The 23,774-nt window shown below is 42.6% G+C and overlaps 1 protein-coding gene across 3 annotated transcripts; it reads right to left on the reverse strand.

The window, feature by feature from the left end:
• Positions 1 to 3,639: 3,639 nt before the first annotated feature.
• On the reverse strand, positions 3,640 to 21,000 carry nlrc3l (NLR family, CARD domain containing 3-like). Of its 3 annotated transcripts, none has more exons than XM_036965281.2 (11): positions 20,914 to 21,000; positions 20,556 to 20,616; positions 20,075 to 20,215; positions 18,313 to 18,595; positions 18,060 to 18,207; positions 15,680 to 15,772; positions 10,331 to 10,893; positions 10,064 to 10,239; positions 9,590 to 9,866; positions 7,525 to 7,740; positions 3,640 to 7,420 (listed from the first exon to the last, which is right to left on the reverse strand). In XM_036965281.2, the coding sequence occupies exons 2-11, from the start codon at positions 20,579 to 20,581 to the stop codon at positions 7,052 to 7,054; spliced, it is 2,292 nt and encodes a 763-aa protein (XP_036821176.2). In that variant the 5' UTR covers positions 20,582 to 20,616; positions 20,914 to 21,000; the 3' UTR covers positions 3,640 to 7,051. The 3 variants fall into 3 exon arrangements, with proteins under 3 accessions (XP_036821176.2, XP_036821177.2, XP_036821175.2); XM_036965282.2 differs by having other exon boundaries at positions 20,902 to 20,964; XM_036965280.2 differs by having other exon boundaries at positions 20,748 to 20,954.
• Positions 21,001 to 23,774: the final 2,774 nt, after the last annotated feature.

Genomic DNA, 23,774 nt, shown 5'->3' on the forward strand with positions numbered 1-23,774 from the left:
GTTCTAATAGAGATGTTTCTATAGTTCTAATAGAGATGTTATGTTTCTATAGTTCTAATAGAGATGTTTCTATAGTTCTAATAGAGATGTTATGTTTCTATAGTTCTAATAGATGTTATGTTTCTATAGTTCTAATAGAGATGTTATGTTTCTATAGTTCTAATAGAGATGTTATGTTTCTATAGTTCTAATAGAGATGTTATGTTTCTATAGTTCTAATAGAGATGTTATGTTTCTATAGTTCTAATAGATGTTATGTTTCTATAGTTCTAATAGAGATGTTATGTTTCTATAGTTCTAATAGAGATGTTATGTTTCTATAGTTCTAATAGAGATGTTATGTTTCTATAGTTCTAATAGAGATGTTATGTTTCTATAGTTCTAATAGAGATGTTTCTATAGTTCTAATAGATGTTATGTTTCTATAGTTCTAATAGAGATGTTATGTTTCTATAGTTCTAATAGATGTTATGTTTCTATAGTTCTAATAGAGATGTTATGTTTCTATAGTTCTAATAGAGATGTTATGTTTCTATAGTTCTAATAGATGTTATGTTTCTATAGTTCTAATAGAGATGTTATGTTTCTATAGTTCTAATAGATGTTATGTTTCTATAGTTCTAATAGAGATGTTATGTTTCTATAGTTCTAATAGATGTTATGTTTCTATAGTTCTAATAGAGATGTTTCTATAGTTCTAATAGATGTTATGTTTCTATAGTTCTAATAGAGATGTTATGTTTCTATAGCTCTAATAGAGATGTTATGTTTGTATGACAATGTTGTTTCTATAGTTCTAATAGATGTTATGTTTCTATAGTTCTAATAGAGATGTTATGTTTCTATAGTTCTAATAGAGATGTTATGTTTCTATAGTTCTAATAGAGATGTTATGTTTCTATAGTTCTAATAGAGATGTTATGTTTCTATAGCTCTAATAGAGATGTTATGTTTGTATGACAATGTTGTTTCTATAGTTCTAATAGAGATGTTATGTTTCTATAGTTCTAATAGAGATGTTATGTTTCTATAGTTCTAATAGAGATGTTATGTTTCTATAGCTCTAATAGAGATGTTATGTTTCTATAGTTCTAATAGAGATGTTATGTTTCTATAGTTCTAATAGAGATGTTATGTTTCTATAGTTCTAATAGAGATGTTATGTTTCTATAGTTCTAATAGAGATGTTATGTTTCTATAGTTCTAATAGAGATGTTATGTTTCTATAGTTCTAATAGAGATGTTATGTTTCTATAGTTCTAATAGAGATGTTATGTTTCTATAGCTCTAATAGAGATGTTATGTTTGTATGACAATGTTGTTTCTATAGTTCTAATATATGTTATGTTTCTATAGTTCTAATAGATGTTATGTTTCTATAGTTCTAATAGAGATGTTATGTTTCTATAGTTCTAATAGAGATGTTATGTTTCTATAGTTCTAATAGAGATGTTATGTTTCTATAGTTCTAATAGATGTTATGTTTCTATAGTTCTAATAGAGATGTTATGTTTCTATAGCTCTAATAGAGATGTTATGTTTGTATGACAATGTTGTTTCTATAGTTCTAATAGATGTTATGTTTCTATAGTTCTAATAGAGATGTTATGTTTCTATAGTTCTAATAGATGTTATGTTTCTATAGTTCTAATAGAGATGTTATGTTTCTATAGTTCTAATAGAGATGTTATGTTTCTATAGTTCTAATAGATGTTATGTTTCTATAGTTCTAATAGATGTTATGTTTCTATAGTTCTAATAGAGATGTTATGTTTCTATAGCTCTAATAGAGATGTTATGTTTCTATAGTTCTAATAGATGTTATGTTTCTATAGTTCTAATAGAGATGTTATGTTTCTATAGTTCTAATAGATGTTATGTTTCTATAGTTCTAATAGAGATGTTATGTTTCTATAGTTCTAATAGAGATGTTATGTTTCTATAGTTCTAATAGATGTTATGTTTCTATAGTTCTAATAGAGATGTTATGTTTGTATAGTTCTAATAGATGTTATGTTTCTATAGTTCTAATAGAGATGTTATGTTTCTATAGTTCTAATAGAGATGTTATGTTTCTATAGTTCTAATAGAGATGTTATGTTTGTATGACAATGTTGTTTCTATAGTTCTAATAGATGTTATGTTTCTATAGTTCTAATAGAGATGTTATGTTTCTATAGTTCTAATAGATGTTTCTATAGTTCTAACAGAGATGTTTCTATAGTTCTAATATATGTTATGTTTCTATAGTTCTAATAGAGATGTTATGTTTCTATAGTTCTAATAGAGATGTTATGTTTCTATAGTTCTAATAGAGATGTTATGTTTCTATAGTTCTAATAGATGTTATGTTTCTATAGTTCTAATAGAGATGTTATGTTTCTATAGTTCTAATAGAGATGTTTCTATAGTTCTAATAGATGTTATGTTTCTATAGCTCTAATAGATGTTATGTTTCTATAGTTCTAATAGAGATGTTATGTTTCTATAGCTCTAATAGAGATGTTATGTTTGTATGACAATGTTGTTTCTATAGTTCTAATAGATGTTATGTTTCTATAGTTCTAATAGAGATGTTATGTTTCTATAGTTCTAATAGATGTTATGTTTCTATAGTTCTAATAGAGATGTTATGTTTCTATAGTTCTAATAGAGATGTTATGTTTCTATAGTTCTAATAGATGTTATGTTTCTATAGTTCTAATAGATGTTATGTTTCTATAGTTCTAATAGAGATGTTATGTTTCTATAGCTCTAATAGAGATGTTATGTTTCTATAGTTCTAATAGATGTTATGTTTCTATAGTTCTAATAGAGATGTTATGTTTCTATAGTTCTAATAGATGTTATGTTTCTATAGTTCTAATAGAGATGTTATGTTTCTATAGTTCTAATAGAGATGTTATGTTTCTATAGTTCTAATAGATGTTATGTTTCTATAGTTCTAATAGAGATGTTATGTTTGTATAGTTCTAATAGATGTTATGTTTCTATAGTTCTAATAGAGATGTTATGTTTCTATAGTTCTAATAGAGATGTTATGTTTCTATAGTTCTAATAGAGATGTTATGTTTGTATGACAATGTTGTTTCTATAGTTCTAATAGATGTTATGTTTCTATAGTTCTAATAGAGATGTTATGTTTCTATAGTTCTAATAGATGTTTCTATAGTTCTAACAGAGATGTTTCTATAGTTCTAATATATGTTATGTTTCTATAGTTCTAATAGAGATGTTATGTTTCTATAGTTCTAATAGAGATGTTATGTTTCTATAGTTCTAATAGAGATGTTATGTTTCTATAGTTCTAATAGATGTTATGTTTCTATAGTTCTAATAGAGATGTTATGTTTCTATAGTTCTAATAGAGATGTTTCTATAGTTCTAATAGATGTTATGTTTCTATAGCTCTAATAGATGTTATGTTTCTATAGTTCTAATAGAGATGTTATGTTTCTATAGTTCTAATAGAGATGTTATGTTTCTATAGTTCTAATAGAGATGTTATGTTTCTATAGTTCTAATAGAGATGTTATGTTTCTATAGTTCTAATAGAGATGTTATGTTTCTATAGCTCTAATAGAGATGTTATGTTTGTATGATAATGTTGTTTCTATAGTTCTAACAGAGATCTTAATCTTTGAGGAATAACCCTGATTTTATTGTTCATATGAAATCAAATAAAATCTATTTATAAAGCCCTTCTCACCTCAGCTGATATCTCAAAGTGCTGTACAGAAACCCAGCCTAAAACCCCAAACAATGCAGGTGTAGAAGCACGGTGGCTAGGAAAAACTCCCTAGAAAGGCCAAAACCTAGGAAGAAACCTAGAGAGGAACCAGGCTATGAGGGGTGGCCAGTCCTCTTCTATGCATTGAGATTGTCTGATGCTTTAAGCGTGCGGGTTGATGCCTCAAGAGGGCGCCAGAGATCTAGATAACCAGAAGGAAAAAACCTGACCCAACTATTCTCCTCCAGCAGATTCTGCCATTACTCTCCTGAAGTTGCCGGTGATAGGCTACACGACGAGTCTGCAACCTTTCTCATGTGGAATGCCAATTTATCTTACCATTTCTACCAATCTGCGTGCCAGTTATGGTTTTCATATGCACATTTACGTGGAATAGTTTCATTTAATTTATAAGGTCTTATCACAAAACCATTGTCATGTGGTTAACAAATTTAATCCAAATGATAAACCTAAAAAGTAACTTCAATTGCCATTGCCAACGATGTAAAAATAGCCTGCATAAAGCCAACAAATAAAAACATTGCAACCTGCAGGTAGAAAATATCCTGATTTAAAATGTTAAAAATCCTATAAATCACATTTGCTACACATGGCCTGTCTGCAAAAAACTTTAAACATTGATACAATTAATGGGTCTGGCCCAAAGCTTGCACTAGCGAGCTGTAGGCTATTTACTCAAGGGATAAGAAGCAGTGCTTGACTTGGGCAGGAGCTTACCTCAAATGTTCTACTACTTGAGCTCCTGTTCCTCTTAATAAATATCAGCTCAAAAGTATTGTGGAGCTCCTGCACCTAAATATAAACAGTACCGACACCCAAAATGACTACGGGAACCTATTTCAGTCCAAGTCAAGCACTGATGAGAAGCCTCTTTTATGACATTCCCACTGGATCAGAACATTTTCCCTGTCACGGTGAGTGGTTATCGAAAGGGCGAGAGCTGGAAAGATTTTTCAAATACATTGACAATTACAATAGTTCCTCAATGTATGTAAATACAGAATTTGTTTGAGGTGAAGAAAACTTCACTTTGAGAAGCTCCACAGGTCATTAGTGGTGGTGCATTAAGCCAATCAGAAATACTATCAGATCCCCAAATGAGGACATTTATATGCCTACATTTGCACGCAGGCCACGTAGTCTATAGGCCTACTACTATGTGTAAATCAGGCCACGGAGCCTATAGGCCTACTTCTATGTGTAAATCAGGCCACATAGCCTATAGGCCTACTTCTGTGTGTAAATCAGGCCACATAGCCTATAGGCCTACTTCTACGCGTGCCCGTCCTTACTCAACATTGACAGGAGCGCTCCAAATGAAAAGACAATGACAAAATTAAATTGACAAAACTCATAAATGGACTGAGATAAACCCCCCAAAAATTCTCACTAGTGTAGCATAGGTTGTGCACTCTGCAAACAATGTGTCCACTCAGACAATGAGAACAGGACTAGCGGAATAATACTCAATGGATTAAAATACACTATCATAACCAAAGTAACAAACATTGTGGATTAGAAATCATATGAATTAACGGTAAACATACTACTGGTGATATGGGGAAGTGATATACACTAACAACTCACACAATGAAGTCATGAAACAAATGTGCACCAATAGGCGGGAGAGAAGTGCATTCTGGAGAGAGAAGTGCATTCTGGATGGAGAAGTGCATTGTGCATCTGGGTGCATGGTCAATCTGACGTCTGCATTGGCCATGCAGCATTTACGGTGATACGGCCTCAGCAGAAGTCGGGGCAAGAACGGCCTCAGCAGAAGTCAGGGCAAGAACGGCCTCAGCAGAAGTCAGGGCAAGAACGGCCTCAGCAGAAGTCAGGGCAAGAACGGCCTCAGCAGAAGTCGAGGCAAGAACGGCCTCAGCAGAAGTCGGGGCAAGAACGGCCTCAGCAGAAGTCGAGGCAAGAACGGCCTCAGCAGAAGTCGGGGCAAGAACGGCCTCAGCAGAAGTCGGGGCAAGAACGGCCTCAGCAGAAGTCAGGGCAAGAACGGCCTCAGCAGAAGTCAGGGCAAGAACGGCCTCAGCAGAAGTCAGGGCAAGAACGGCCTCAGCAGAAGTCAGGGCAAGAACGGCCTCAGCAGAAGTCAGGGCATGAACGGCCTCAGCAGAAGTCAGGGCAAGAACGGCCTCAGCAGAAGTCAGGGCAAGAACGACCTAAGTAGAAGTCAGGGCATTCATACTCCTTACGGAGCAGTACAGAGCTGTTGTCAAGGGAGTGTGTTTATACAGGATGTACCACCCTCACCTACCGTGAACCAATCATGTCATCGTGGAGCTCTACAGAGCCCTCCACATTGGTACAACATTTGGGAGGGACATAGTGAAGTGGTATAGAGCTCCATTTGGCCTCTGGAGGCTCCACCCCAATTTCAAATCAAGCATAAATTGGCTTTTGGTCTAGGCCTCAGCAATGGATTAGTTCACTGAGATAGGTGAAAATATATATGTTTTACTGCTCAACTAAAACAATCTCAGTCGACCAACAGCCTAAGGACCAAACAATGGACCAGTGGACTGATTGGAGTCAGCCCTACTAAGGGTAATCTAAACACATAACTGGTGCAGATGAATAAACATCGATCAATTCATCATTATCGTGATAATTCAGCCAGTTATTGTGATATGGATAATGTTTTTTCATATCTCCCAGCTCTACTGTACACCTTTCACCCCAATACCCAAACTACAAAACACACAGTCATGTGATTTAAACACACAGTCATGTCATTTAAACACACATAAATGTGTAAACATATAAACACTCCCTTTCCATCAAGTTTGTTAATTAAAGGAATAATGAAAATGTTAACTAAATACCTGATTATTCTTGTACTACAACTAGAAGTATAGCTGGCTAGTGTCAGTGATGGAGAAGCAATACATAACAGATTCTGCAACTAGGGTCACTACTGTCTGCATCCGTCCTCCAGTGAGTCATCTTGTTGAGTAGAGGATGAACAGCCTGTATGGTCACAGGTCTAACAAGCACCGTGGTCGTTATCTTCGACTGCTAGTTGATGGGTTATATATATTAGTCACGGAGTTCGTTCAGACACAATGATTAACTCTTTCTGGTAAGACACATCTGTGATTTATGCCTTCTCTTTCTCTCGGTCTGTCTGCTAGTTGGATGAGACACACTGAATGTTCATTGTTTTGGTTTCAGCGGGGCACAGAGACGACACCAATACTTTAGTCGCATTACCTTTCATTTTACAAAACAGAGTTCAGTGCATCAGAGACAAATTATCAAACGTGTTTGCTAACAGCAGGAGACTGTTCAGTCCTCAGACGTTTCCAGCTCCCGGAGGCATTCGCTAAGGTTGGCCTGTCTCTCTGGCCCTGCACTGTCCTTCCTCTTGGTCAGCAGCCTGACCACTTCCTCCAGACCTTTCAGTGGAGGGGCATTATGGGGGAACAGCATCCCTCGGAGCAAACCGTCATTGAGCGTCATGGACAAACCGCACAGGAAGCGCAGGAACAGGTCGTACTGGCCGACAGGAGCGCTGAGGTAACGGTCAACGGCTTTGCGGTACATGTCCACCAGAGAGTGTTCCTTGAACAGCTTGGAGACGCGGTGGGACTGGTCTAGAACGTTCCGCTCCTCCAGACGGAAGGTGAGCCAAACATAATGTGCAGCCATGAACTCCTGATGATAAGAACACATTCATTATGAATAATACATCTGTCAATCTCAAAAACGATACCTCAAATCAAGAGAAGTAAAGTCATGTGACAGGAAGTCCAACCCACCAGGAAGCTCAGGTGTGTGAAGCAGAAGACCCGCTTGTCTTCGGCATTCGTCCTGGGAAGCTCAGTGCACAGGCCCGAACACCAGGCCACCTCCCTCACCAGCAGATGGTGCTCATGCAGGTCCTCTTCATAGAACACAGAGCGGTTATTGTCCAACAGCTCCAGAGCCAGGCAACCCAGATTCAACATGAACACCTTGTCCATGTCCGTCCATTTCTGCTTACAGGAATTATACATTTAGAATTTATTTCTTCCAGGTTCAAAAGATACCTCTAAGATACCTTACACAGTAAGCACACTATAACAGCACACAACCTACACCAATGTCATGACATCATAACGTGGAGAAGACTAAACAGAATCAAACTCCTGGGACCAGACCCTGAGACTTTCTAGAGGTGTTTAGCATCGGGGGAAAACATGTCAGACCAAGTCTACACTGTACATAAGACCTAGTACACAACTAGCAGGTAAGATGAGTGGCATACAGGGCCGTGGGAAAGTATTCAGACCCCTGGACTTATTCCACATTTTGTTACGTTACAGCCTTATTCTACAATTGATCAAATATTTGTTTCCCTCATCAACCTACACACCATACCCCATAAAGACAAAGAAAAACAGGTTTTTAGAAATGTTTGCAAATTTATTAAAAATACGTTTTTTTTTATGTCACATCTACATAAGTATTCAGATTCTTTACTCAGTACACTGTTGAAGCACTTCTGGCAGTTATTAGAGTCTTCTTGGGTATGACACTACAAGCTTGGCACATCTGTATTTGGGGAGCTTCTCCCATTCTTCTCTGTAGATCCTCTCAAGCTCTGTCAGGTTGGATGGGGAGCGTTGCTGCACAGCTACTTTCAGATCTCTCCAGAGATGTTAGATCGGGTTGAAGTCCAGGCTCTGGCTGGGCCACTCAAGGACATTCAGATACCTGTGTGCTTAGGGTCATTGTCCTGTTGGAAGGTGAACCTTTGCCCCAGTCTGAGGTCCTGAGCAGGTTTTCCTTCAAGGATCTCTCTGTACTTTGCTCCATTCATCTTTGCCTCAACCCAGACTAGTCTTCCAGGCCCTGCTGCTGAAAAACATCCCCACAGCCTGATGCTGCCACCACCATGCTTCATCGTAGGGATGATGTCAGGTTTCCACCAGATGTGACGCTTGGCATTCAGGCAAAAATAGTTCAACCTTGGTTTCATCAGACCAGAGAATCTTGTTTGTCATGGTCTGAGAGTCCTTTAGGTGCCTTTTGGCAAACTCCAAGCGTGCTGACATGTGCCTTTTACTGAGGAGTGGCTTCCATCTGGCCACTCTGCCATAAAGGCCATAAAGGCCTGATTGGTAGAGTGCTGCAGAGATTGTTGTCCTTCTGGAAGATTCTCCCATCTCCACAGAGGAACTCTAGAGCGCTGTCAGAGTGACCATCGGGTTCTTGGTCACCTTCCTGACCAAGGCCCTTCTCCCCCGATTGCTCAGTTTGGCCGGGCAGCCAGCTCTAGGAAGAGTCTTGGTTGTTCCAAATGTATTTAAGAATGATGGAGGCCACTGTGTTCTTGGGGACCTTCAATGCTGCAGAATTTAGTACCCTTCACCAGATTGGTGCTTCAACAATCCTGTCTCTGAGCTCAATTCCTTCCACCTCGTGGCTTGGTTTTTGCTCTGATATGCACGGTCAACTTTGGGACCTTATATAGGACAGGTGTTTGCCTGTCCAAATCTTGTCCAATCAATTGAATTTACCACAGGTGAACTCCAATCAACTTGTAGAAACATTTAAAGGATGCTGAATGGAAACAGGATGCAGCGAGTCTTCTAGCGAAGGGGCTGAATACTTAGGTTTTAAAAAAAGCTGGCGGTTTTTTATTTTTAAGAAATGTGCTAAAATTTCTGACCCTGTTTTCGCTTTGTCTTTATGGGGTATTGTGTGTAGATGACTGAGAATTATTTATTTAATTCGTTTTAGAATAAGAATGTAACCTAACAAAATGTGAGAAAAGTCAAGGGGTCTGAATACTTTCTGAAGGCACTGTATATATTATATTATTAGGAGGGTGGATCAGACCTGTGAGTTGGGGTTTTGCCCGTGGTATTTCTCCAGCTTGCGGTTGTTCTGGATGATCATGTAGTGGATGAAGAAGGATGTAATCTTGGGGGGCTCGTCTCCGTAGTCATCGTAGTTACGGAAACCCCTCTCATACACCATGGCAACCATCCAGCAGCAGAAGGGAATATGACACAGGGTGTAGATGGTGGGGGACTTCTTGGTGTGTCTGATGATCTTAGCAGCCAGAGACTTGTCCGAGTAACGCAGGGTCAGATAGTCATCCTTCTGCTCGTCACTGCAAAACAACAAACAGACAAACTAATGAACAGCAATAAAAGTCAACTGTTACATTTTATATCCGTGTTAAGTTTCACTCACCTCCACAGTGCTTTACATTGTGTTGCAACAACTCATAGGATGTTACGAGGGGGATAGTTACTCCAAACACACTAACACCCAACGCACATACCACCCTCTAAATACCACACACACCTGTAACCCTGTATCTCAGTGACACGGTGGATGTACTCAGGAGGTATCTGATTGGTAGCTGCACGTCTCCCAGTCAGCCACAAGAGGGCGTGCGGCAGCAGAGAGCCTCGGATCAGATTTACCAACAGGGAGTCCAGGGGAATAACAGCCTTGATGTCAGTCACAACAGGAGTGTTCTGGGGGAGAAGGAGACATATCTTTATAGGTACTGTACAGAACGGTTCCATAGCCAAACACATCATCTCAGCCCTGTGAGACTGTGAGCACCTTGAAATCGAGATGTTTCTTGTAGATGTCGATCCCGTCCATGACAAACAGCACCTTGCAGTCTGGCTGCTCCAGAAAGTCCATGGAGCGCGTCTCGTTGTGGTACGTCTGCAGCAGCTCCAACATACTGATGTCCTTCTTCTCAACTATGTTCCGTTCCCTCAGCGACTGCATCTCCCGGAACGGAAACGGGAACACAAACTGAATGTCCAAATTAGCCCGATCCTCTGCCCAATCCAGCATGAACTTCTGGACCGCCACAGAGTTCCCGATTCCGGGCAGCCCCGTGGTCAGAACGCATCGTACTGGAGACCCATTCAGGGACCGGAGACGGAAAATGTTATTCCCACCAATCATGCTGTCTGGGGAGGCAACCTGGGGAGGGTTGGGGGGATCGGACCGGACCTCGTGCAAGGGATTGACCCCGCCGTGACCTTGGGTGGAGATTTGGGGTTCAACGTAGACGTACTTCAGGTATAGATGCTGGCCCGCCCGGGGTACACCCTCAAAGATAGAGTTGTGTCGTCGGATCAGACCACACTTCAACTCATACTGGATCACAGCTAAACAGGGGGAGACAGAGAGAGAGGGGTGGAAGAGGGGGGAGACAGAGAGGGAGGGGTGGAAGAGGGGGAGACAGAGAGAGAGGGGTGGAAGAGGGGGAGGGGGAGAGAGAGGGGTGGAAGAGGGGGAGACAGAGAGAGAGGGATGGAAGAGGGTGAGACAGAGAGAGAGGGGTGGAAGAGGGGGAGACAGAGAGAGAGGGGTGGAAGAGGGGGAGACAAAGAGAGAGGGGTGGAAGAGGGGGAGACAGAGAGAGATGGGTGGAAGAGGGGGAGACAGAGAGAGAGGGGTGGAAGAGGGGGAGAGAGAGGGAGGGATGGAAGAGGGGGAGAGAGAGAACATAAATAGAGATTGGTTGGAAGGAGTGAGAAAAGTGAGTACAGATACTTCCCCAGGTTCAAATACTGTCTCAGGTACAGGGCATTCGGGAAAGTATTCAGACCATTTGACTTTTTCCTCATGTGATGTTACAGCCTTGTTTTAAAATGTATTTTTAAAAAAATGCTCAATCTACCCACAATACCCCATAATGACAAAGCGAATTTAGATTTTTTTTTTTTGCAAATGTATAAAACAGAAATCCCTTATTTACATAAGCATTCAGACCCTTTGCTACGAGACTCCAAACTGAGCTCAGGTGCATCCAGTTTCCATTGATCATCCTTGAGATGCTTCTACAACAACTTAATTGGAGTCCTCCTGTGGTAAATTCAATTGATTGGACATGATTTGGAAAGGCACACACCTGTCTATTAAATGTCCCACAGTTGACAGTGTATGTGAAAGCCATGAAGTCCAAGGAATTCTCCGTAGAGCTCTGAGACAGGATTGTGTTGAGGCACAGATCTGGGGAAGGGTACGAAGAAAGTCTGCGGCATTGAAGGTCCCCAAAAACACAGTGGCCTCCATCACTCTTAAATGGAAGAAGTTTGGAACCACCACGACTCTTCCTAGACCTGGTCGCCCGGCCAAACTGAGCAATCGCCGGAGAAGGGCCTTGGTCAGGGAGGTGACCAAGAACCCAATGGTCACTCTGACTGAGCTCCACTCCTCAGTAAAAAGCACATGAAAGCCCACTTGGAGTTTGCCAAAAGGCACCTAAGGGACTCTTGGACCATGAGAAACAAGATTCTCTGGTCTGATGAAGCCAAGATTGAACGCTTTGGCCTGAATGCCAAGCTTCACATCTGGAGGAAACCTGGCACCATCCCTACGGCGAAGCATGATGGTGGCAACATCATGCTGTGGGGATGTTTTTCAGCGGCAGGGACTGGGAGACTAGTCAGGATCGAGGGAAAGATGAACAGAGCAAATTACAGATAGATCCTTGATGAAATCCTGCTCCAGAGAGCACAGGACCTCAGACTGGGCGAAGGTTCACCTTCCAACAGGATAACAACCCTAAGCACACAGCCAAGACAATGCAGGAGTGGTTTCTGGACAAGTCCCTGAATGTCCTTGAGTAGGCCGGACTTGAACCTGATCAAACATCTCTGGAGAGACCTGAGAATAGCTGTGTAGTGGCGCTCCCCGTCCAACAAGACCGAGCTTGAGGTTCTGCAGAGAGGAATGGGAGAAGCTCCCCAAATACAGCTGTACCAAGCTTGTAGCATTGTTGCCAAAGGTGCTTCAACAAAGTACTGGATAAAGGTTCTGAATACTTATGTAAATGTGATCGTTTTTTTATTTGTAATAAATTTGCAGAAATGTATACAAACCTGTTTTTGCTTTGTCATTATGGGGTATTGTGTGTAGACTGAGGGGAAAAAATACATTTGAATCCATTTTAGAATAAGGCTGTAACTTAACAAAAATGTGGTAAAAGTCAAGGGGTCTGAAAACTTTCAGAATGCACTGTTTTAAAAATGACTTTTCAATATTTGAAAATAGTACTTGAAATAAGTCTTAAATACTTTCAAATAAAATTTGATTCACTTGTATTTTTTTTATTTTATTTTTTTACAAATAACAAAATAAAAGTTATTGTTTTAGAATGTGTATTTTTTGAAAATACTCAAACGCACAGATAAGTGTGCTCTTCTTTACTGTTGATGGCCTGATACATCCTACCCCCGCAAACCTATGTGAACTTTCCTCCACATCTAAAAGGTGATGAGTTTGCAGTATATTTCAGAGATAAGATGGCAAACATTAGGCTGGGTACCAGTCAAGCAAGACCTCATGAGAAGTTTGATATGTGCAATAGCCTACAACACAAAGGCACTATGGAGTTATTTTCCCTGGTTGACACAGATATGCTCAGGAAAGCGATATCACAATTCAACCTCCTACCGGTCTTCTCAAACTTATCCCCACCACCTTCAAATACCGTGTTTAATTGCATATCTGAAGAAGTGTAAGCTTTTGTTAATCTCTCCCTGTTCACAGGCATTTTCCACACCGCCAGGCATTTTCCACACCGCACTAAAAGGGGAAACCCATTCTGAATAAAAGTCATCTAGATTCTTCAACTCTTAGCAATTTTTTGGCCAATCTACAACCGTCCATTGTTTGGCAAAAATTGGTTTTCAAACAGCAAAAATAAAGTGCCAACTGTATTTTTGAAAAATTCTAATCTGGTTTTCGTGCCCAACACAGCACAGAGACCACCTTAATTACAGTGGTAAAATGATCCTACAGCCAACACAGATGCCAAACAGCTCTCTGTCTTGGTTCTCTTGGATTTAAGTGCCGCATTCGACACTTGACCCTGATGTCCTTCTGGACAGACTGGAGAGGTGGGTTGGCCTCTTCGGTTCAGATCTAAATGGGTTTAGGACCTATTTAACGGGTGGAGAGTTTGTCACCCTTGGTGAACATCACTCAGAAAATACATATGACATGGGTTCCAGAGTGGAGCAGCGGTTCCAGAGTGGAGCAGCGGTTCCAGAGTGGAGCAGCGGTTCCAGAGAGGAGCAGCGGTTCCAGAGAGGAGCAGCGGTTCCAGAGTGGAGCAGCGGTTCCAGAGTGGAGCAGCGGTTCCAGAGAGGAGCAGCGGTTCCAGAGTAGAGCAGCGGTCTAAGGCACTGCAACTCAGTGCTAGAGGTGCCACTGCAGTCCCCGGTTCCATTTCTGGCTGTATCACAACCGTTTGGGAGTCCCATAGGGCGGCGCACAATTGGCCCAGCTATAACCCCCCCCCCCCCCACAACCTCCAGTCTCTTAGCCATGTGAGCCCCCCCCACACAACCGCCAGTCCCTTAGCCCTGTGAGCCCCCCCCACAACCTCCAGTCCCTTAGCCCTGTGAGCCCCCCCCCCCACCACAACCTCCAGTCCCTTAGCCCTGTGAGGCCCCCCCCCCCCCAAGACCGAGAGGCATGGAGAGACAGCCTTTTAACTATTCCAGAGCCCAGGACCAAGAGGCATGGAGAGGCAGCCTTTTAACTATCCCAGAGCCTAGGACCAAGAGACATGGAGAGGCAGCCTTTTAACTATCCCAAAGCCCAGGACCAAGAGGCATGGAGAGACAGCCTTTTAACTATCCCAGAGCCCAGGACCAAGAGGCATGGAGAGGCAGCCTTTTAACTATCCCCAAGCCTAGGACCAAGAGGCATGGAGAGGCAGCCTTTTAACTACCCCAAAGCCTAGGACCAAGAGACATGGAGAGGCAGCCTTTTAACTATTCCAGAGCCTAGGACCAAGAGGCATGGAGAGGAAGCCTTTTAACTACCCCAAAGCCTAGGACCAAGAGACATGGAGAGACAGCCTTTTAACTATCCCAGAGCCTAGGACCAAGAGACATGGAGAGGCAGCCTTTTAACTACCCCAAAGCCTAGGACCAAGAGACATGGAGAGACAGCCTTTTAACTATTCCAGAGCCTAGGACCAAGAGACATGGAGAGGCAGCCTTTTAACTATCCCAGAGCCTAGGACCAAGAGGCATGGAGAGGAAGCCTTTTAACTACCCCAAAGCCTAGGACCAAGAGGCATGGAGAGACAGCCTTTTAACTATTCCAGAGCCCAGGACCAAGAGACATGGAGAGGCAGCCTTTTAACTATTCCAGAGCCTGGGACCAAGAGACATGGAGAGACAGCCTTTTAACTATTCCAGAGCCTAGGACCAAGAGGCATGGAGAGGCAGTCTTTTAACTATCCCAGAGCCTAGGACCAAGAGGCATGGAGAGGCAGCCTTTTAACTATTCCAGAGCCTAGGACCAGGAGGCATGGAGAGACAGCCTTTTAACTATTCCAGAGCCTAGGACCAAGAGGCATGGAGAGGCAGCCTTTTAACTATTCCAGAGCCTAGGACCAAGAGGCATGGAGAGGCAGCCTTTTAACTATTCCAGAGCCTAGGACCAAGAGACATGGAGAGGCAGCCTTTTAACTATTCCAGAGCCTAGGACCAAGAGACATGGAGAGGCAGCCTTTTAACTATCCCAAAGCCTAGGACCAGGTGGCATGGAGAGGCAGCCTTTAGTTACTATGCCCCCAGCCTCTGGAATAACCTGCCAGAGAACATTAGGGGGGATGAAAATGTTGACATTTTTTAAATAGATCTTAAAACACATTTTTAGCTTTGCTTTTCCTGAGCAATGCTTTTTAGTCATTCCGTTCTTGTTATTCTTTAGTTATTTCTATCCTCTTATGTTTGTTGTATAGTAAATATTTATGTTTTTATTTTCGTAGTTTTTAATATGTTCTTTACTTGTGAAGCGCACTGCATTGCATTCACGTCTGAAATGTGCTATATAATAACAACAAAAAAGCTTGATTTGAAATAACAAATACACATGTTATTGAACCCAGATCTGGTGTGGTCAGTGAAAACCAGTTCTGGTTGTTACCTCTCTTGCACTTCTTCTCCAGTTCCTGGGCCAGCTCAGGTTTCTTCATGCTCTCCAGCATGCGGATCGCCACCCGCAGGCCTTGCAGTTTACCTGACACATAACAATAACAATAACCATCATCAGAAACCAAAAGCACATTATAAATACATTACACATAATGTATTACCATGGCAACACCTCAAATGACAACCTATTCCTGCTGTAGTTGCTTCTTTTGTAGTAAGCAGAGCACTACCCGGGTGCGAATGTAGTAAGCAATGCACTACCCGGGTGCGAATGTAGTAAGCAGCGCACTACCCGGGTGCGAATGTAGTAAGCAGCGCACTACCCGGGTGCGAATGTAGTAAGCAGCGCACTACCCGGGTGCGAATGTAGTAAGCAGCGCACTACCCGGGTGCGAATGTAGTAAGCAGCGCACTACCCGGGTGCGAATGTAGTAAGCAGCGTACTACCCGGGTGTGAATGTAGTAAGCAGCGCACTACCCAGGTGTGAATGTAGTAAGCAGTGCACTACCCGGGTGCGAATGTAGTAAGCAGCGCACTACCCGGGTGCGAATGTAGTAAGCAGCGCACTACCAGGGTGCGAATGTAGTAAGCAGCGCACTACCAGGGTGCGAATGTAGTAAGCAGCGCACTACCAGGGTGTGAATGTAGTAAGCAGCGCACTACCCGGGTGCGAATGTAGTAAGCAGCGCACTACCAGGGTGCGAATGTAGTAAGCAGCGCACTACCCAAGTGCGAATGTAGTAAGCAGCGCACTACCCAGGTGCGAATGTAGTAAGCAGCGCACTACCCAGGTGTGAATGTAGTAAGCAGCGCACTACCCGGGTGTGATTGTAGTAAGCAGTGCACTACCAGGGTGTGATTGTAGTAAGCAGCGCACTACCAGGGTGTGAATGTAGTAAGCAGCGCACTACCAGGGTGTGAATGTAGTAAGCAGCGCACTACCAGGGTGTGAATGTAGTAAGCAGCGCACTACCAGGGTGTGAATGTAGTAAGCAGCGCACTACCAGGGTGTGAATGTAGTAAGCAGCGCACTACCCAGGTGTGAATGTAGTAATCAGTGCACTACCCGGGTGTGAATGTAGTAAGCAGTGCACTACCCGGGTGCGAATGTAGTAAGCAGTGCACTACCAGGGTGTGAATGTAGTAAGCAGCGCACTACCAGGGTGTGAATGTAGTAAGCAGCGCACTACCCGGGTGTGAATGTAGTAAGCAGCGCACTACCCGGGTGTGAATGTAGTAAGCAGTGCACTATCCGGGTGTGAATGTAGTAAGCAGCGCACTACCCGGGTGCGAATGTAGTAAGCAGTGCACTACCAGGGTGTGAATGTAGTAAGCAGCGCACTACCAGGGTGTGAATGTAGTAAGCAGCGCACTACCCGGGTGCGAATGTAGTAAGCAGTGCACTACCCGGGTGCGAATGTAGTAAGCAGCGCACTACCCGGGTGCGAATGTAGTAAGCAGGGCACTACCAGGGTGTGAATGTAGTAAGCAGCGCACTACCCAGGTGCGAATGTAGTAAGCAGCGCACTACCCGGGTGCGAATGTAGTAAGCAGCGCACTACCCGGGTGCGAATGTAGTAAGCAGCGCACTACCCGGGTGCGAATGTAGTAAGCAGCGCACTACCAGGGTGTGAATGTAGTAAGCAGCGCACTACCCGGGTGTGAATGTAGTAAGCAGCGCACTACCCAGGTGTGAATGTAGTAAGCAGCGCACTACCCGGGTGCGAATGTAGTAAGCAGCGCACTACCAGGGTGCGAATGTAGTAAGCAGCGCACTACCCGGGTGTGAATGTAGTAAGCAGCGCACTACCCGGGTGCGAATGTAGTAAGCAGCGCACTACCAGGGTGCGAATGTAGTAAGCAGCGCACTACCCGGGTGCGAATGTAGTAAGCAGCGCACTACCAGGGTGCGAATGTAGTAAGCAGCGCACTACCCAGGTGCGAATGTAGTAAGCAGCGCACTACCCAGGTGCGAATGTAGTAAGCAGTGCACTACCCGGGTGTGAATGTAGTAAGCAGCGCACTACCCGGGTGTGATTGTAGTAAGCAGTGCACTACCAGGGTGTGATTGTAGTAAGCAGTGCACTACCAGGGTGTGAATGTAGTAAGCAGTGCACTACCAGGGTGTGAATGTAGTAAGCAGCACACTACCAGGGTGTGAATGTAGTAAGCAGCGCACTACCAGGGTGTGATTGTAGTAAGCAGTGCACTACCAGGGTGTGATTGTAGTAAGCAGTGCACTACCAGGGTGTGAATGTAGTAAGCAGCGCACTACCAGGGTGTGAATGTAGTAAGCAGCGCACTACCAGGGTGTGAATGTAGTAAGCAGTGCACTACCAGGGTGTGAATGTAAATTTGTGGTAGTCTTTACCGAAGCGCTCCAGCATCTTATCCACTATGTCCAGCGTATCGCTCTCCTCCAGCTCAGTCATGGTGAAGGAGGGGTGGCGCCCACATAGATAGCGCTTAAACAGGTGTAACTCGGGACCACCCAGGGATGTCAGAGAACTCTGCATGGACTACAGAGAGGAAGGGGAGGAGGAGAGAGTTAACATGCATACTCTCATAGCAAGAGAATCACAGATCAGACAGACATTCACATTGGTGAAAACATGCTCACACACCTTGAATATGTAGGGCAGGTCGAATTCAGGGTGCAGCTTGCCTGGCTGTTGCTCTTCATCACCCTCTTCCTGTGATTCATCCTCAGGCTTGACGGGGGGCAGGGGCTCAGGGTAGTCTACCTGGATGGGGCTGTGCTCATCCCTTTCTTCCTCCTCCGCACATATTTGTGTTTGTGGCCTCTCTGTGACGAAGGTTCCCTCTTGGTGATGCTTGCTGACAGACTGCTGCTGTGTGATCTCAGTGAAGACCGTCTCTGGAGACACGTTGCGGTTCAGCTGGACCCTGGAGGAACAAGAGTGCATCAGCACAACCTCAACGGCAGGACAGGAGAATGGATGGAAGTTGCACGTCAAACCTTTAAAAGCAACGTTATAGATTAGGGCAACACTGGGGAGAGCCAAGCCAACCAGGAAACAATCTGATAGTGTTATGTGGTCACACTGTGTGATAGCATACAGTGCCTTCTGAAAGTATTTTTCCCCTTGACTTATTAAATTGATTTCTCAGCCATCTACACACGACACCACATAATGACAAAGTAAACAACAAAAATGCACATTTATTTCAAATGAAATACCTGATTTACATCAGTATTCACACCCCGAATCAATAGACGTTAGGATCACTTTTGGAAGTGATTACAGCTGTGAGTCTTTCTGGGTCAGTCTCTAAGAGCTTTGCACACCTGGATTTTACAATATTTGCACAAATTATTTTTAGAATTCTTTAAGCTGTCAAGTTGGTTGTTGATCATTGCTAGACAGCCATTTAAGTCTTGCCATAGATTTTCAAGCAATCGATTTTGTCCCAAACATAATGCTTTGTATTCAGGAAATTAAGTTAATTTCTTTACCACATTTTTTGAGGTTTTACTTTAGAGCCTTATTGCAAACAGGATGCATGTTTAGGAATATTTTTATTCTGTACAGGCTGCCTTATTTTCACTCTCATGTAGGTTAGTATTGTGGAGGAACTACAATGTTGTTATTCCATCCTCAGTTTTCTATCCGTCATTAAACTCTAACTGTTTTAGAGTCATCATTGGCCTCATGGTGAAATCCCTGAGCGGTTTCCTACCTCTCTGGCAATTTAGTTAGGAAGGACGCCTGTCTCTTTGTAGAGACTGGGTGTATTGATACCCCATCCAAAGTGTAATTAATAATGTCACCAAGCTCAAAGGGATATTCAATGACTGCTTTTTTTTACCCATCTACCCTTCTTTGCGAGGCATTGGAAAACGTCCCTATGCATTGTGGTTGAATCTGTGTTTGAAATTCACTGATCAACTGAGGGACCTTACAGATAATTGTATTTGTGGAGGTGAGGTAGTCATTCAAGAATCATGTTAAACACCATTCTACTTATTATGTGAGCTAAGCACAGTTTTACTCCTGAACTTATTTAGGCTCGCCATATCAAAAGGGATTGAATACTTATTGACTCAAGACATTTCTGCTTTCCATTTAATTAATTTGTAAACATTTCTAAAAACATAATTACACTTTGACATTATGGGGTATCGTGTGTAGGTCAGTGAAACAAAAGCTCAATTTAATCAATTTTAAAAGGAAAAAACAAAAATAGAGATCTGGTTGTAAAAAAATAGATATACACTTCTTTCAATTCAGGCTGTAACACCACATTATGTGGAAAAAGTCAAGGGGTGTGAGTACTTTCTGAAGGCACTTTAAGTGGTCAGACAGGTTTGACAGGCAAGCTGTGTGTGTGTGTGTGTGTGTGTGTGTGTGTGTGTGTGTGTACCGTGTGTGTGTAGTGAAGGTGGGTAGTTCCGATTTGCCAGATGAGCGCTGAGCCTCTGTGATGTCCTCTTCCTCCTCATCACTCTTCATGGAGCCATAGCTAGAGGGAGGTCTCTCCTGGTTCTGGCTCACCTGTAGGATCCTGACATCATCCCAGGAAAAAAAACTAGTCACTTTTTCAAAACGTGTATTACTAGTTGTGGTTGGTGTCCCAAAATATATTTGTGACGTGGAAAGGTTCTATTCAAAACAACATCAGTTATGATAAGTCTGCTAACAAAAAGTCTTTACATGTTTCTCTGACCAGGTAGTTTGTCGCCGGCTGCCTAGCTATTTAAAAAACATATTTTGAGATGACAGAGAAGGGAATATAGCTCAAATGTCTAATTTGGTTTTTCTCCAACAACACCGTAACACACTGACGCTAATCGTTCAAACACTCTTTCCGGAGGCCTAACAAACAGTGGTACCGGTCCACTCACCCCTCCACTTCTGAATCCGAGGCCATTTCGGTTCCCCCGACAGGCTCAAATCCCGAATCTCCTGTGAAGGGGGAGAGATTAATTTGACCGACGGCACCAGAATAATGAAGTAGCAGGGAGTTGAAAAAAATTAGGTTGGCTGCCCTAAGGCCTAGTGCTAACGAATGTGTTGCATTAGCTAACGTTACATACCAAGCAAGTTGTGACACTGGCATTTCGACTTCTTGTACAGAATGTAAACGATGCCTTTGTTTGCTTTCAATGCCTATTGATAATGATCCCAAAACTATACAGGCAAGTACATTTAGAAAGTTATAATACCCTACTCACAACACTACTAACCTACCAGCTCTCTTACCTCCCACCTTTTCAAAATGTCGGACTTTACTTTCGCTTTCCACCTTAAAAGAGGATCGTTTCTAAACCCAGACGCGCAACATCGCGAGACTACCGGGAGCGCTGGCGAAGCAGATCAAACAGACCAGGCCGGGATTTGGGGGTTGATGCCGCGTTCAAGTGCTAGTCGGAACTAGGAAACTGGAAAATGTCTGATTTGTTAATTCGTTAAACGCGTCACGGTAAACTACAACAGGTTAACAAGTCGGACATTTGAGTTTCCTAGTTCCGAATAATACTTGAACGTGGCAAGAGAAGTCAATGGGCGAATTCAAGCGGATCACTTTTTGTGAAGACGCCGAACAACGTTGTCCACCGCTTTTCAAATGTGTTGCATTATGGCTATAAAAAAGTCGGACTTACAACTATACTGAACATAAATATAAACGCAACATGTAAAGTGTTGGTCCCATGTTTCAAAGCTGAAGTAAAATATCAAATTTTTTCATACGCACAAAAAGCTTATTTCTCTCAAACGTTGTGCACAAATTTGTTTACACCATTGTTAGTGAGAATTTCCTATTTGCCAAAATTATCCATCCACCCGACAGGTGTGACATATCAAGAAGCTTATTAAATAGCTAATTAAACAGCATGATCATTAAACAGGTGCCTCTTGTGCTGAGGGCAATAAAAGGGAAGTTTAAAATGTGCAGTTTTGTCACACAACACAGTCCCACAGAAGTCTCAAGTTTTGAGGGAGTGTGCAATTGGCATGGTGACTACAGGAATTTCCTCCAGGGCTGTTACCAGAAAATGTAATGTTATTTTCTCTCCCATAGCCGCTTCCAACGTCGTTTTAGAGATTTTGGCAGTATGTTGAACCGGCCTGACAACAGCAGACCACGTGTAACCACGCCAGCCCAGGATCTCCACATTTGGCTTTTTCACCTGCGGTATCATCGGAAGGGGTGTGGGAGTGCTGAGAAGTATGTATTTCTGTAATAAATCCCTTTTGTGGGGAAAAACTCATTCTGATTGGCTGGACCTGGCTTCCCAGTGGGTGAGCCTATGCCGTCCCAGGCACACCGGTGGCTGCACCCCTGCCCAGTCATGTGAAATCCATAGATTAGGGCCTAATGAATTTATTTAAATTGACTGATTTCCTGATATGAACTGTAACTCAGTAACATTTTTGAAATTGTTGCATGTTGCATTTCTATATTTTTTCAGTATACATTTCTGAAGTTGCTCCTCCCCAATTGCAACTTGAAGTCATAACCAAAGCATTGGGGAGACAATCTTCTGTTGCACATAGATGGTTGATGTCGCCACTATCATTGGTTATTATCAATGCATGTTAGTTTTGGTTGGATGACTATTTAAACTTAAATGCATGTTTATCCATACATCCTTACAATCTACCTACATAAGATATACATGTGATCCAAATTGCTAATATAAATAAATGAAATACCCTACCCTACAGCCCCCACATTCACCGTGACATAAAGCCCTCCAGACAGACATGCCCCCGCAACACAGCCCAGTGTTGAAGAACCAGCTGAGTGATAATCAGAACCAATTTTTTTTAAACGGTTCAGATGAGACCGCTTTCCAACCAGCACCACAAGTTCCTAAACACACAGTAGCGATGTAGTTATACTCATGGTCTGATATGGGGCGGGTCAAACACTTTGTCCATTGTTGCTACAAATCATCTCGTAGGCCCATGATCATATGTTGCTTGTCTGGTGTAAAGAAGTAGTGCTCACCTTGCGTGTGCTGGTGGGAATCTTTGGGGACTTGCTGTTGTTAGTCCGTTGGGGACATCCTCTGTGCCTTCCCTCCCAGCTGCTGGTACTTCACACTCCCGGCCCAACTGCGGGAAGACTACACTGCTCCGGACGGTGGGACAAGCCCCGGGAACGTGGGAGCTGGTGTTCCCTGGAGACTTGCATGAAGCGTGTCCTGGGGATTTATAGGCGGAGCTGAAAATCCTATTCAAGCCTCTCTGTAGGAAGCCACTCTTGGAGGCTGCCTTCTGGGGCTTGTTGTTAATGGTGAATGATATGGACTGTCTCCGCACAGCCGGACAGACAGAGGGTGGACGTTTCAGGCCTATTGTTTGGAGCTAACAGATTTTTAAAATGTATTTATTTAACCTTTATTTAACCAAGGAAGTCAGTTAAGAACAAATTATTATTTACAATGACGGCCTACCCCAGACAAACCCTAACACGGACGACGCTGGGCCACTTGTGCGCCGCCCTATAGGACTCCCAATCACAGCCGGTTGTGATACAGCCTGGAATCGAACCAGGCTCTGTAGTGACGCCTCTAGCAGATGTCCTACTGAATTTAATTTAATTTAAGGGACCATTTTTTCAATACATGCACTACCGTTCAAAAGTTTGGGGTCACTTAGAAATGTCATTGTTTTTTAAAATAAAAGCACATTTCTTTTGTCCATTAAAATCACATCGTTAATTGTTAATGCTGTAAATTACTATTGTAGCTGGAAACGGCTGATTTTTCATGGAATATTTACATGCGTGGAATATCTCCTGTGTTCCAATGGCACGTTGTGTTAGCTAATCCAAGTTAATCATTTTAAAAGGCTAATTGATTATTAGAAAACCATTTTGCAAATATGTTAGCACAGCTGAAAACTGTTGTTCTGATTAAAGAAGCAATAAAACTAGCCTTCTTTAGACTAGTTGAGTATCTGGACCATCAGCATTTGTGGGTTCGATTACAGGCTCAAAATGGCCAGAAAAAAAAACATTATTGTTCTGAGAAATTAAGGCTATTCCATGCGAGACTTTGCCAAGAAATTGAAGATCTCGTTCAACGCTGTGTACTACTCCCTTCACTAACAGT

This window comes from Oncorhynchus mykiss, chromosome 27 (assembly GCF_057628025.1).
Source record: "Oncorhynchus mykiss isolate SJ-2025 chromosome 27, ASM5762802v1, whole genome shotgun sequence".
Taxonomy (NCBI): Eukaryota; Metazoa; Chordata; class Actinopteri; order Salmoniformes; family Salmonidae; genus Oncorhynchus; species Oncorhynchus mykiss.

Coding starts and splice junctions, on each gene's coding strand:
- nlrc3l (XM_036965281.2), bottom strand. CDS start 20,581: ATGGCCTCGGATTCAGAAGTGGAGGG. Junction 10,894..15,679: donor GGAGAAGAAGTGCAAGAGAG/GTAACAACCAGA, acceptor CCCCCTGTTTAG/CTGTGATCCAGTATGAGTTG. Junction 7,741..9,589: donor GGCAAAACCCCAACTCACAG/GTCTGATCCACC, acceptor TCCTGTAAGCAG/AAATGGACGGACATGGACAA.